This window comes from Kogia breviceps, chromosome 10 (assembly GCF_026419965.1).
Source record: "Kogia breviceps isolate mKogBre1 chromosome 10, mKogBre1 haplotype 1, whole genome shotgun sequence".
Classification (NCBI taxonomy): Eukaryota; Metazoa; Chordata; class Mammalia; order Artiodactyla; family Physeteridae; genus Kogia; species Kogia breviceps.
The window spans coordinates 67,869,905-67,883,726 of record NC_081319.1 but is presented as its reverse complement, the minus strand read 5'-3'; the positions used below and the strand labels follow the sequence as shown (position 1 = coordinate 67,883,726).

The 13,822-nt window shown below is 57.3% G+C and overlaps 1 protein-coding gene across 10 annotated transcripts in view; it reads right to left on the bottom strand.

Moving 5' to 3' along the window:
- Positions 1 to 10: 10 nt before the first annotated feature.
- SYNGAP1 (synaptic Ras GTPase activating protein 1) overlaps positions 11 to 13,822 on the bottom strand; it is a 31,608-nt gene continuing 17,796 nt past the window's right edge. The window contains exons 10-20 of one of the 10 annotated variants that reach the window (XR_010835046.1): positions 13,477 to 13,621; positions 11,693 to 11,929; positions 11,361 to 11,562; positions 10,970 to 11,148; positions 10,283 to 10,324; positions 8,809 to 9,883; positions 8,200 to 8,373; positions 6,863 to 7,074; positions 5,640 to 5,730; positions 4,697 to 4,776; positions 1,855 to 1,936 (exon numbers count right to left, since the gene is read on the bottom strand). Coding sequence is in view for 8 of the 10 variants with exons in the window: in XM_067006032.1 (XP_066862133.1) it covers positions 5,301 to 5,730; positions 6,863 to 7,074; positions 8,200 to 8,373; positions 8,809 to 9,883; positions 10,283 to 10,324; positions 10,970 to 11,148; positions 11,361 to 11,562; positions 11,693 to 11,929; positions 13,477 to 13,621 (2,696 nt within the window). In the remaining 2 variants the exon portion in view is untranslated. The other 9 variants (XR_010835047.1, XM_067006035.1, XM_059077991.2 and 6 more) reach the window with 9 other exon arrangements.

Below are 13,822 nucleotides of genomic sequence, written 5' to 3'. Positions count from 1 at the left end.
AGCACAGCGATAAAAGAACAATCTCCGTTTATTAAACATGATTTTTCTGTTTCACCACACACTCCAGAAAAAAAGGAAATGGGGCTGGGAGTGGAGAAAAAGGGACAGTGGCTGGGGATAGAGTAGGTTGGGAGTGGGGTAGGGTGGGGAGGAAGAACGTGAAAACAAAATAAAACAGGTAGGAAGAACATCTCCCTACCCTGAAGGTGGTGGCCGGGGGAGGGAAGCGTGGGGGGGAGGGGGCCAGGAAGCTCTGTACAGAGGGGTTGCCCCTAGCCCCCACACACACACCCTGGATATGTACAGTACAAACCCCAGATAATTACAACAGCCAAAGAAGAGAAGAGGAAAGGGAGATCAGGGGTAGGGTCTGAGGTTGGGAAAGCAAGGAAAGGGCACAGGGATAAAATTTCACATATTTACAACTTTTATATAAGTATAAATTTGGCCCCGGCTGGGTGTATGTGTGTAGTGGAATGGGACTGAAGGGGAACTGTCCATACAAAAGAAAGAAGGGTGGAGTCTGGGAAGAGTCTCAATACCAAACGCAAGAAATGAGGGGGCAAGGCTGGGTAGGGGACAGCAGTCAGGGAAGAGGGGGTGCCAAGGAGGGGCTTTTCCCCTCCTGTGACCTACCCACACCAAACCCCATCCATCCTACCTCCCCTATCCCGCCAGAGAGCTATGTACAGAGAAACACCGAAAAATTGTGGACCTGGCGGGAGGGAGGAAGGTGGAGGGAGATTGGGGAGGGGGGGAGGATGAGAGGGAAGCCCAGCCCTGTCCTACCTCCCCCGGGGGACAGAGTCATGGAAGGGGGCCCCCAACACCCCTCCTCTAACACAGGTCCCCCCACCCTGGGGGAGAGAGACATGGCTTTTCCTAGAGTAAGTTCCCCCCTCCCCCTGGGAGTAGAGACCAAGAAAAGAGAGGGGAGGGGCAGCAGGGCTGTGTGTGTCAGGGTAGGGCAGATAAACTAGTCTGTCCTCCCCAACATACACCCGCTCCTAAACCCTAACCCCTCCCCCAAACCTCAATTCCGCCCCACCCAACACACTGGGGGAGGGGGGGGCACAAGCCCCCTCACCCCGCTCTGGGACCAGCCAAGAGCAGATCAGGTATGGGAAGAAGGGGAGACAACTCCCATTCCCCCCTTGCCGCCCCCTCCCTGCCCCGGTGGCCCCTCCACCCCATCTGGGTTCTGGGTGGGGAGGGAGTAAATTTAAGAATGGTAGGAGGAGAAGGAGTTTGTGCGTGCTGAGCCCCCCCAGACGCTCCTGAGAAATCAAGGGGCAATAGGGCCCCCTCACCTGGGGTCCCCTCCCCATAACAAGGGGGACAGGGGAGGCCAAAATGGGGCGGTGGAGGGGAGTTAGATTGTCAGCTCTGGTTACTGCTAAAAAATCACCCTGAAGTTGAAAGTTTGGAGGTGCCGCACCCCCACGGTGTGGTGAGGGTCTGTCCCCCAGTGCTCAGGGGAACGATGAGGCAGAGGATGGGGATAGCACCCCGGAGTGAAGGGGTCTGTGTGGGGTAGGTGGTGTCCTGGGGCAAGGGTTCCTGGGGGTCACAGGGGGAAGCACCCCAACAGGTAGGAAAAGGGAGCAGCTGAGGGTCCCCGCTCTCCCTCCTGGAAATGGTGCAGTGGGGGTGGGGGACTGGTGCCCCCCAGCGAGGCATTCAGGGAGGCAATCCCGCTGTCCCTCGGCGACGTCCAGTCCTGGTGGTTGGTGCCGTTCCAAGGTGGGGTGCACAGGGAGGGAGAAGGAGGTCTGTGATGCAGGGTGGGCTAGTGGTCTGCGGTGTTTCGGAACTCGCCGTTCTCGGTGATCTGCAGCCGGGGTGGGGGAGGTGGGGCTGGGGGGGCCAGGCCGTTCCAAGGTGGGGCCAGCGTCACACGCGGGTTTGTTGGACCCAAGGGGGGAAGCTGCCTCTCCTGCAAGACACCAAAGAGGAGAGCGCGGACTTATTGAGACGCTTCGCGGGGGCCTGGGTGCCAGCCCCCTAGCAGTGGCCTCCCCCAGAGCTGGCCCACTCCACAAACCACGTCCCACCCCCTTACCCCAGGACACCCCCACCCGCATCGTCCTCCTTTGTTTCTCACCTGTAGGAGAAGTTACATCTTCTGGGATCAGGGAGAAGAGAATCTCACCCCTGACTCCTAACAGGGGCCTTCAACCCAGGGAATCACATCAGGAACCCAGTTCACAACAAGTACCCCTATCTCACCCCCAGCCTAACCCTTGCATCTTCCCCTGCCCAGTGCCCCACCTCTCCCAGGCCACCCCCAATCAGAGGTGGGAACTTTGTGTGGAGGGAACAAGGGGAAGCAGTAAAGCAAAACCTCATTAATCCAAACCCCCATGGATTTGAGATTTTTTTCCATAATTTGAACAAAAAATGGGCTTGAGTTTTCCTTTATCTGTGAAGAAAGGGTGTGCTAAGCGAAATTAATAGTGGAAACGTGTCTGTGGGAGGGAATATTTAACCTATACCAGAAAACAGACTTTTCAATCCTATCTACTCATTAACACATGCTCCCAGAGGGCCTCGAGTGGGAAAGCCTCATTCATTGAGTTCTACTTACTGTATATAGTATAAAGACATGCATTTCATTAAATAGACACTGTCATTCAGTTTTGTCACTTATTCAGAGTGGCCAGCTTCTCAAATATAACATCACAAATTAGAGAGGTTTAACTGTACTGGGGGGAAAGGAAGGGGATTCAGGGAAGTGATGTGGGAAGGAGAAAACACTGTGGGAGGGGCCACCTCTCGCTCACAATAATGGCAGGAAGGAAAGGACAAGAAGCTTCTGCAGAGACGCAGCATGCCCCAAGCTCTGCATACCCAGGAAACAGAAGGGCTTCGTTCTTTTCCACCCCCACGCTCCTTTCATTCCGTCACCCTGGGCTCCCAGTTAGAGGGTGAGGGGTACCAAACCCTACTCCCACCCCTGGTCCTATTCTATCCCTTCCTACCCTTCCTGGACCAACTCCTGGCTCCTCCCCTCAGCTCTGGCTTCTGTTCCTCTGCTGGGAGAGAAGAAAGCCATGTGTTCTACACTTCAGGTTGCTTGCTTAAGCTTTTAAAAATAAAGGCACATAATTAATTTTTACGTTAATGGCTGAGTTGCAGAGGGACCAATACCTGAAAGGGGTTTAGAGAAAGTGTCCAAATTATTTCCTGGACCATAGGGCATTGAATCCTGACAACCTAGCTGTGTCTGACAGAATCTCTAAAAGACATAAAAACACTCCAAGCAGAGGCTCCCAGGTCACCTCTCCTCATCTCTCAGAAGGTCACCCAAACCCAAGATTTAAGCAAAGCCACCCTCTCAGCTTGCCTCTCCCACACTTTCCACAGCCAGCAAGAGAGGAAATCCTGTCTGGTAGGGTATCCTGAGTGTGGCAGGAGAGCAAGGGAAGGAAACCTCAGATTCCCTTCCCCTGCTTGTCTGCTGGCAACAGCACACAGGCATGCCCCCAACACCCCCATGGACCCAAATTTAGAAAGGAGATAAATTAGGGTGCCATTATTCATTATACAAAAGAATTCACTACAGGAGTCCTTTAAATGGTGAGGTCCCCTGGTGCCTTGCAGCATCTGTTTTTAACTCACCAACTACTTTGACAGAGAGGCCGGGCAGGCAGAGAGTTAAAATTACAGTGTGAGGAGACACTGCCCACTGCAGATCAATCCCGCAGAAAATAAAGCATCTCAGAAGTGATGTCAGTGGCTGACTAGTTCCCATTTACTGGCTTTTCAGGTAGGATTCTGTGTCCGGCAAGGCCACTGGGTGGCGGGAGAGGGGGAGTGAGTGGTATTAGCAGCCCAGGGCTGTGAGCACTGACAAGAGGTTATTTAATCTGCTGGTTCTGGCATCTCTGCCTGGAATCAACATGGCTACAGAGCCCACGATCTTATGTAGGAGGACACCTCCCCCCACTTCCAACTCCCAATGCCACATGCACCAGTCCACATCCTAACATCTGTCAAGGTTCCTTTCTCACTCCTTCTCCTTGCTCCACTCACCCTTACTGTCCCGACATCTGAACAGCATGCTTTCCTGGCACCCCAAAGTCTCCCTTAATAAATTACCCACTCTTCATTCCCAGCCAGTGGGGCTGAACAGGAACCCCAGATGCCTTCTACCTCACAGATGTAAGGAAGGAGGAAGAGAGAAATAGGTGAGGGGTGGGAGGAAGGAGGGCTCTCTACAGAACCAAGGTGTGGGAGAAGGAAGAGGAAACCCCAGCCTACCTGCTGCAGCCAGCACAGCCCCTTTAGCCAGGGGCCCCCAACCCAGCATCACCACCACCCCTTTAACAAACCCTGACCCCAACATCCCAACCCCCAAGGACGCTTTGGTGAAATGGGGGGTGACAGACATACACTGGAGAGGTAGAGGAGGAGGACTGAGAGTCAGGAGGAGGCCGCGGGGGGGTGTGTAGGAAGGGGAGTGTGATCTGGGGGATGTGTGGGCCATCTAGAGTAAGGTGCTTGGTACTGGTCAGGTGTCGCTGAACGGTTCTGGGAGGCGGCAGGAAGTGCTCTTAGGACAATGCCTGGGGAGACAGGTCTGTGCAGGAGGTGTCCGGAGGGTCGGGTCTGTAGAGGTCCTCGGGTGTGGGGGGCAGCAGTGAGCAGGGGAGAGGCTCTGGAGAGTCAGAGGGGAGTGGGCTTCACGACCAACCTGCAGTGGTCCGGAGTCACCTCCCCCTGTGTCCTCCGCCCGTGGTCAAAGCGGAACCAGGAGAATTACCTGATGAGGAGCTGCAGGGGGAGAGAGTGGGGTCATGGGGTCAGGAGCCTTGGTGGTGCTGCGGGGGAAGCCTGGAGGTCAGAGCAGAGAAAGAGGAGCATGGGTGGGAAGTGAGCAGAATTGGGGGAGAACAAGGGGTTAAGGGGGCAGGAGGGTGGTCCTAAAGGTTGGCTGATGAGAGAGAGGGAGAGCAGCCAGGAGCTGGAGAGGCCAGTCAGGAGTGAGGACCACAGGGAGACGCAGGCCAAAGAAGGCAGCTAAGGCTTCAACACCGAGGGAAGGAAGGGAGAGCTTACAGGGCAAGGGGCTTTCAGGATCTGAGGAGTCGGGAAGAGGAGGCCCAGCGGCGGCTGTCAAGGAGTGATGGGGATTGGGGGGCCCAGAGAACAGTGGTGACAAGTACCCCAAGTCCCCAGGGCACCAGCCGGAGCCTGGGGACACTAGCACTCCTACTGCCCTGGGCTCTGTTCTAGCAAACTGCAGCCTCTGGCCCTCCTGTCCCGAGAGGAGCTCAGAGGAGGCCAAACTCCCTGACTCACACAGGGGCGGGCCCAGCAGGGCTAGGGATCCAGGAACTTGGTGGGGTCTGAGGCTCTGGTAGGAGGTCCTGAAATGCAAACAGAAGTGGGAAAGGCAGGGTGGGGAGGCACGGCAGGGGAAGGGGGCTGACACTGCTGGGAGTGACAAAGGCACAGACGATGGGATGAAAATGGGGTCGCTTGGGGGCTGCCAGGAGCAGCCAGTGGACAAACGGAGAACAATGGGAGAGACGGATGGCGATGGGGCTGGGGTGGCTGGTGCAGTGACTGCACGAAGGACAGTGGGATGGATGGGGATGGGACACGGAGAAGATAAATGACATTGTAATTTCCACCTGAGCGTCGAGCAGCCTCTTCTTGGGTTCGGGCAGCGGCTCAGCCATGGCGGGGTGCTCCCGGCGCAGCTCCTCCTCCACCAGCATCAGCCTGAAGGGACGGGCTTCAGTGGGGTTAGTGGCGGGCACGGGCGCGGAGCCTGCCCGGGGAGCTCACGATCCCGGGGAACCCCACAGCTCTCTGGAAAAGCCTTGGGCATCCTTCTCCCCCGCGCTCAGAATCCCTCCATTGTTCTGACTCCAAAAGACGCCCTGTCATTCACCTTCCTTTCAGGGACGCTCACATCTCCCTGCTAAGGACGGGTTTCTGTGCCTCAGAGACCCCCTACCTACCACCAGGCACCCCGGCCCTCTGCGCTGCCACTCAGGACTATGCCGTCCCTCAGACCCTGTGGCTGAAGACCTGCCTTCTCCACCCCTCACCCCACCTCACCTAAACTAGGCCATCTCCAGGGCAGCCCCTAGACACCCCTCACCCAAGAGGGGTCTCTACAATCATCATTCCCGGACTCTCCCTGCCTTCTATGAAGATTCTCAAGGTGACTTCTCATAAAGGATATCAAAGCAGTGGTTTTCAAAAAGGTTTCCAGTCAAACTTTTTTCTTCTAATTAATCTTACTCAAAAATACATTTAGAATGGGTGGAAATGGAGCTGGCTCTGGTTGGAGTGGGGGTCCTACCCAGTTCTCAAGGTAACTGATCCCCTTGTTGAGACACCTCTTTGGAGCCCAGGGCTTGACAGAGCACAGGCTAAAACAAGCGTCATTTACTTTCTGATGGAATACCTTTCCACAGCTGCAGAGGAGGCTGGGCCCAGGATGGGATGGTCAGGGGCTACTATGGCCAAGGGACCCCTGTTTAGATTTGGGGTGAACATCACAGGCTGAGTTGAGAATAACCAGTAGGGAGTCCCAGGCTAGGCCAGGTCCAGACACAGAAAGATGGTTGGACAGTAAGAGGTACATTTTCCAAGGGCTTCAGAAGTTACTCTACTAGGAGAGAGATCAGGGTTTAGTAAAGGGACATTTAATGCACTAAGCGGGAGGTTTCTCTCCATCTGGTGATGACGGAGTGGGTGGCATCCCTGGGAGGAGGGTGGTGGGCTTTCCTCCTGGTGTCCTGCATTGGGGGCTGGGGGATGGTGGTTGGGGGCTGGGGGGAGCTCGCTGGCCCTCTTCAGCCTCAGGCTCTCCCTTGCCACTCCTCCCCGGGCCGCCCCTCACCTGCCAATGATGCTCTTGATCTGTGAGTCCTTCTCTGCCTGCTGCTGCCTTAGCCTCTTCTCGCTCTGTTCCAGCCGGGCCTGATACTGCATCAGGATTTTGCTGGTCTGTTCTTCCTGGGACAGCAGCCTCCGTTCATACTCTTCCAGCTTCCGGTTGGACATGTGCAGCCGCTCCTTCAGCGAGTGGATCTCCTCCTCATACTCCTTCACCTGCCCGCCGGGCACACGACCCCGCACTGTGAGGGGGGCTGTGCCTGACCCCAGCACCCAGCCTCTACCCCTGCCTGCCAAGCACAGCCGCCATGTGGTGAGGGACACCCCACCAGCCTCCTCCAGCCCTTCTCTGCCTGTTGGTCATATACACACACACACACAACTGGCCTTTAAGAAGGCACTTCCATGGGACTGAGGCTCCCTCAAGATGGAGCAAAATGGTGGACTTCCCCACCCTAGAGGTACACACATGCTCTCACGTGTGCATTTGGACACGGGAGGACCCACACAGGAGCCCGGACAGACTCATGGACACACGTGGAATGCATTTTGGCCTCAGCTTGTTAAATGGTGCTGGAAATAATTTATTATAAGACCTGAAGATATTCTCTTAGCTCAAGTCCATCTACATCAATCCCAACATTTTCCTTTGCTCAGAGACCACTTCTCCCCAAAAGCCTCCCTGTTCCCCCAAGTTGCAGTCATGTATTCTGTATATATAATCTAACCCTGCAGCTACCCTCTTCTTCAGGGTCCTCGCAACAACGGCTCCCAAGGAACTTTCTGCTAAGTGTGTGAAGGCCAGAGCTCCTGCTGACTTTTGCTCGGGACCACCACCAGCTGAGAGTCTGGAAAGTCTTTCCACACGTGGGCCAATACACACCACCCTCCCCCGACCACCAACCCTCTGTCACCGATGCCCACGGGACAGTGACTGGGTAAGCTGTGCATGGGTCCTGGTATGACCACTCTGCCCCTCGCCCAAGTACAGCTCCCACTGCTAGTGAAGTGACTTCCCCTTTCCTGAGAAGTCACAGGAGCCAGGACTTCAACATGTTCTCTCCGGGGAAGAACACGCAGGCAGCCTAATATACAGCATGCTTTTCCCCAGACAGTCTATGATGTGTGTAACCCAAAATAACAGAGTTGAAATGGGTTTTTCAATGGACTGTATCTGGCCTCCCCTGACAGACTAAGGGCTTCTCAGGAGAAGACATCGGGTCTTTGTCCTTTTTTTTATCCTAACTACCTGGCCACAGATGTTGCCCTTGGAAGGGACTAGAAGCCTGCCCTGTGGGTAAAGGGTAAGACGGGGCTTGGGGCAGGGAGGGCCCTGCGTACCCTATCCAGCCGGCTCTCGTCCATGGACTTCGAGTATTCCTTGAGCTTGTACTCTTCCCGCTCGATGTGGGCACTCTCGATGTCAGCCGACAGATGAGGCATGTTGGAGACCCAGGCCACCGTCCGCTCGGAGGCTGGCATCGTGGGGTTCAGCGTGGATGGCGTCTGAGAATGCTGAGGCAGGGCGAAGTGGGGGCAGAAGGAGAGAGGGAAGGTGGGAGGAGGAGGGGGAGTGCTTTTAGAAGGAGGGAGCACTGCCCAAAGAGACGAGAGTCCCCTTCCTGTCCCCCGCACTAGATGAGAGTCCCCAGCCTGTCCCCTGCGCTAGCACCCATCACCTCGTGAATGCTATATTAGTTATTCATCATATCTCCCCTCAGGAGCCCCACGAGGGCAAGGAGTTTTGTCTGTCGTTCACTGCCAAGTGCACAGTGCCTAGAACAGCACATGGCGCAAAGCAAGCCCTCTATGAACATTTGTTTAATGAATGAAAGGAAGTGAGAAAATTGTAACTTCAAACCACAGACTCTGTTCTACCAGCCCTCCAACCCGTTTCCTTCTTCCCTCCCTGCTCTTCACCCCTCCGGCCTTCCTCCCACCCCCACCTACCTGCTTGGTGATGGAGGGCTTGAGCCCCCCACCCCCTCCACCGCCGCTGCCCCCGCTGCCCCCAATGCTGCCCTCTTTGCTGAGGCTCTGTTGCCGCGGACGGGCAGGGCCATAACTTGGCTCCGGCGACTGCAACAGGTTCCCGCTGGACGGCCGGGGTTTCTGGGCAGCGCTGACTGTCAACTGCTGAGACTTGCCCCTCTGCAACGGAGGCGGCTGGCCCCCGCCACCCCCGCCGCTGCCCCCACCGCCGCTCCCACCTCCAGGCCCTGGGGGAACGGGCCTCTGGGGACCAATGGTGATCTGAGGAGGAGACAGCATGTGCTGCAGGTTGTCCTGGAGTGAGAGCTGCCGACGGGTGAAGTCAGTGCCAGAGGGTCCAAACTCATCACTGTAGCTGTGGCTGTGGAGGATGGAAGCAGCGGGGGGCTTGGGGACCCCTGAGGAGAGGTCCTCACTCTTGCTATAGCCATGGAATGGGGCGAAAGTGTCCCCTGGGGGCTCTCCACCACGATGGTGGTGATGGTGGTGATGGTGGTGATGGGAGGAGGGTGGACCGTGGCCTCCGCCCCCTCCGTGGCCCCCTGGGGGGCCTGGCCCATCAGCAGCCATGTGGAAGAGAGGATTCTGGAAGGAGAGGGGTATGCGCAGTTGCTGGGCAGGGACACCGTCCGTGGTGACGCCCATCTGGCTGAGACGCATGCCGGCCGCTGTGATGGATGAGCCACTCCCCTGGGAGAGGCGGCCAGCAGGCGCGGGCCGCAGCCCCAAGGCCGCAGTCAGGGAGGCCTGGCTCGAGTGCAGCAGGTCCCCAACGGCTGCCAGGTTAGACACACTGCTGCTGTTGAGGCGGCCACCGGGCCCATCACCCTGCAGGTCCAGCATGGAGACGCTCTTGTTGACACTCAGCATCTTCTGCTCCGGTTCTGTGATGTCCGAGCTGCTCGTGCAGTACGCGGGTGAGGACCGGGCCAGGGGTGGGCGGCTGACATAGAACAAGTCTTTCCCCCCACCAGGCGGCGGTGGGGGGGGCTTTTCCTTGGTTGGGGAGGGGAGGCGAGCCATGTCCATAGAGCTGCAGGAAGGGAAGCAGGCACACGAGTGGGAGGTAAGACCCAGACTACTGGCAGTAGAGACTCTGTGGTCCAACATAGGCCTGGGGTGAAGAGTGGGACCCGCAGGGAAGGGCTGAGAGCTGACGTTTGCAGCTCGGGAGAGGGCAGGCAGGCTGGGGTGGTGGGAGGGGATGCGAAGAAAATAGGATGGGACAGGGCCCCTCCGGGAAGGGAGGGAGGCCTGGAGAAGGGGAGATGGGGCAGCAGGAGGAGGCATGAGGGGCAGGTCTGGGCAGATGTGGAGGAGATGAGGGCGCATGGAGGAGAAGAGGAGTGGAGGGAGGTGATGGCCACTGGAGTTGGGATTGGGGGGGGAGCAGACAGGAGAGGAGAGGGTGGGGGAGGGGAGAGCCCCTCACCTGTTGAGGCCTCGAGCCATGAAGGACTGAAGGTCGATGGAGCTGGAGAGAGATGGGAAGAGGGACGAGCACAGACAGAGAGAAGGAGAGAGGCAGGTGGAAGTTGGGGATGTGTGGAAGGAGAGGCGGGGATGGTGGGATGGGTATGGCATCATGGAGGGAGAGATGCGGGCAGAGGAACGAGGAGCAGGATGGTCATCAAAACAACGAGCGGCAGCTGTGGCTCTGTGCGCCTCCCAGCCTGGAGGCTGTGGTGGGGAGGCTCTGGGGTCCAGGGGCTACTGCTCTAGTGCTGAATCGGGGCAAGGTCTGAGGGGTCCTGGTGGCGGGGCTGGGGATGGTGCTGCTTTACCAATACAGAGCTATGTGAATGTTCTGACACCAGGTGGCTGGTCCAAGTGTACCGGCTGAACCCCAGCTCTGAGCAGGGAGAGGGACCTCCTAGGCTTACACCAGGCTGGAGCTGGCAGAATCTCAGCATGTTTTGGGGGGGCTCTACATTCCTTGCTCCCTCTGGCTTGCAGCTAACTACTGACTGGACCTGTCTCCTTACCGTTTTCTCTAAGAAAACGCTTCTCTTTCCTTTCTTTCAAGCCCTCGAGAAAGGCACATGGGGCCCAGCAGAGTGTATCCAGGACAGAAGCATAATGGCGCCTAGGGCACAGGCCTGGGGCCCTGGGTGCTCACCTGTTCAGGTCCCGCATCACGTAGCCCTGCATCTCGGCCGAAGGGCCCCGCAGCACCATAGGCTGAGGCCGGGGCCGCTCGCTCTGACGGCTCGGCTGCCGTTGGATGTTGGGGTTCCTCAGAGCTGTGCTGATGTCGTTGAGGAGCCGGGGCAGTGGGCCCAGCTTCAGGAGGGCTTCCTGGAAAGGGGAGGCTCTTACCCGGGGGCTAACAGCCCAGCTTTAAGGGGGCCTCAGAGTTCAGGTAGAAGGAGTCTGAGCTGGGGAAGTGGCAATGGAAGTGGCAGTGACTTGTCTGGGAATAGGATGGGGGAAGAATCTGTGCAGGGGGTGGTCTCCGGGCCACAGGAGCCTCTGGAGACCTGAGGACGGGCCAAGGGGCCTATGCTCACCTTGCTGAGCTGGGGCAGCACCTCCCAGAGCAGGGCGTGCAGCGTGGAGAGCTCTCGGCCCAGGTCGATGTAACCCTCAAAGCTACTGCTATTGGTCAGTGTGTCCAGGTTGGAGATCTCGTACAGGAACTGCTGCATGGAACCCCACTCCAGCTCCAGAAACTCATTCATGAAGCCCAGAAAGTCCTCCTTTGAGGTAAACCTGGCCAAAGCATCCAGAAGGTACAGGTCACACCCAGAAGGCCTCCAACCCATGCCTGTCTCTAAGGACTCAGGAGACCCTTCCTGCCCACTCCAGCCCCGTCTGACACCCAGCCTGAGGCTTCCCTCACTTGGAAAAGTTGGCCAGGTTCTGGATGACCTTGGCGATGAGGGTGAGGGTTCGCGAGGTCTGCTCATCTGGGTACTCCTGCATGAGCCCAAAGAGACTGGGTGACATGATGGCCGGGCAGAGGAAGCGCAGGAAGAGCGAGGCGCTGATCAGCCGGTCTGCGATGTCCTCCCGGCCCCTCTCTGCGCAGCGCAGCCGCCAAGACGCAAACACCTCCTTCAGCTCCCTCGGGAACACGCTGAGGGGATAGGGTGGGGAGACAGAGAGAGAGAGAGAGAAAGAGAGAGACCGGGACTGAGCCCCAGAGACCCTCAGCTTCCACGGAACATGCTGAGGGGGGTGGAAGGAGGTGAGGGTGTGGAGCCCTCACAGAGGTGAGAGCAACAGGGAGGGAGGGAGGGAGCGCAGGAGGAGGACAGGAGGCGGACAGGAGGCTGCTGGAGGAAGAGGGCTATGGCAGAGGGGACAGAGGTGACAGACAGGGTAGGGAGAGAGAATGGACGGGAGAGGAGGTGAGGGGAGAGGGACACGCCGGAAGAGAGACAGGGGCAAGTGTGAGAGAGACAAGGAGAGGAGGAGAAGAAAGACACCAGGGAGAGACAGAGATGGGAGAGAGATGGAGGGTCACTCGAGGTACAGGGAGCTCGGACCCCCCCAACTCTTCTGGATTCCAGGGAAATGGGGATGGAGGTGTCCCAGGCATGATCCCCAGTCCCTGGAATGGCTCAGAGCTCATTCTCCCCACCTCCCTGGTCCTCCTCTTCAATGTCCCATTGACACCTTAAACTCTAACTGGTGTGAAGTGGAGCTCAGCATTGCCCCCCACACCTCCAACCTCCACTGGGCTCCCCCTCCTGACTCCCCAGTTCTGTCAGTGAGGTCACCGGTCTCCCAAGCACCAGCCTCATGGCCTTGGGAGTCGTCCTTGCTCCCCACAGACATGCCCCCTCCTTTCCAATTAGCCAATGACTCCTGTTGATCCTTTCCGCAGAGGATCCTTACAGTAGCCCCTTTCTACTTTTCCTGCTACCATCCTGACTCAGACTATGATTTCGATGCCTGACCCATTAACAACAGTCCCCAACTAGCCTGGACTTCATTCTCCCTACTCCAGCCACCAGCCACACCCACTTCCACTTAAGAATTAACCTTCTCAATCATGATACTGCTTGGCATCCCACGACCTACCAATGAGCTCCAACTCCTTTACCTGGCAGCAGAGGCCTTCAGATGCTAACTCTCCTCACCCTGTCCAGACACGTCTCCCATCACTCTCCACTGTGAGCCACACGCTCCACTAAACTACCTCTGCCTGCTGTCCCAGGACCTCTCACCTTCACGTGTGGGCCTGTTCCACAGCCTTCTCCCGAAACATCTTCTCAGCCCACCATATCTATACATCAGAACCTGACCCAGTCTTCCAAGCGCAGCCTTGGGGGCACCTCCTCCACAAAGCCTTCCCTGCTTATCTCAATCAAAGATCTGCCTTCTCTGACCTTATGTTGCATTGCGGAGGCGTGGGGAGGGGGTACCTCACCTGGAACTTAACACATATTGTACTGTTCTGTGGCTTTCTGCATATCTAATCTGTCCCTACTCATTCTGGTGCAGGTCCTCTGAGGGCAGGGGCCAAACCTCATGGCTCTCTGTCTGCTCTACAGCACCAAGCACAATGCTTTGCCCATAACTGGTTCTCAGTTCTCTTTGAAGATGGACAGATGGATGAACAGATGAACACACGACTCCCCCAACCCTGGCCCCCCAACCCAGGGTTCCCAGTCTCACCAATGGGAGTTGACCACCTTGCACAGGGCCAACTCACAGCACATCCGCAGGTTGGCCTGGTGCTCTGCCAGACTGGACGCCGTGCACTTGATGGGGTCTACCTCACAGTTCTCCTCAGATTCATACAGAGCACGGATGAATTCCCCTGCAGAGGTGGGGGCACAGCGGAGGGTGGTCACACTTTTGAAGGGCAGGGACAGGCTGCCAGGGTTTGGGTAATCTCGGAATCAGGTTGGAGGGGACTCTGAGCCCAGAAGCATCAAGCTGAGGCAAGGTGGACTTGAGGTCTGGAGTAGCTACATTTAGGGCTGGGGTGGGCATCTGGCAGGTTTGGGAAGAACACCTG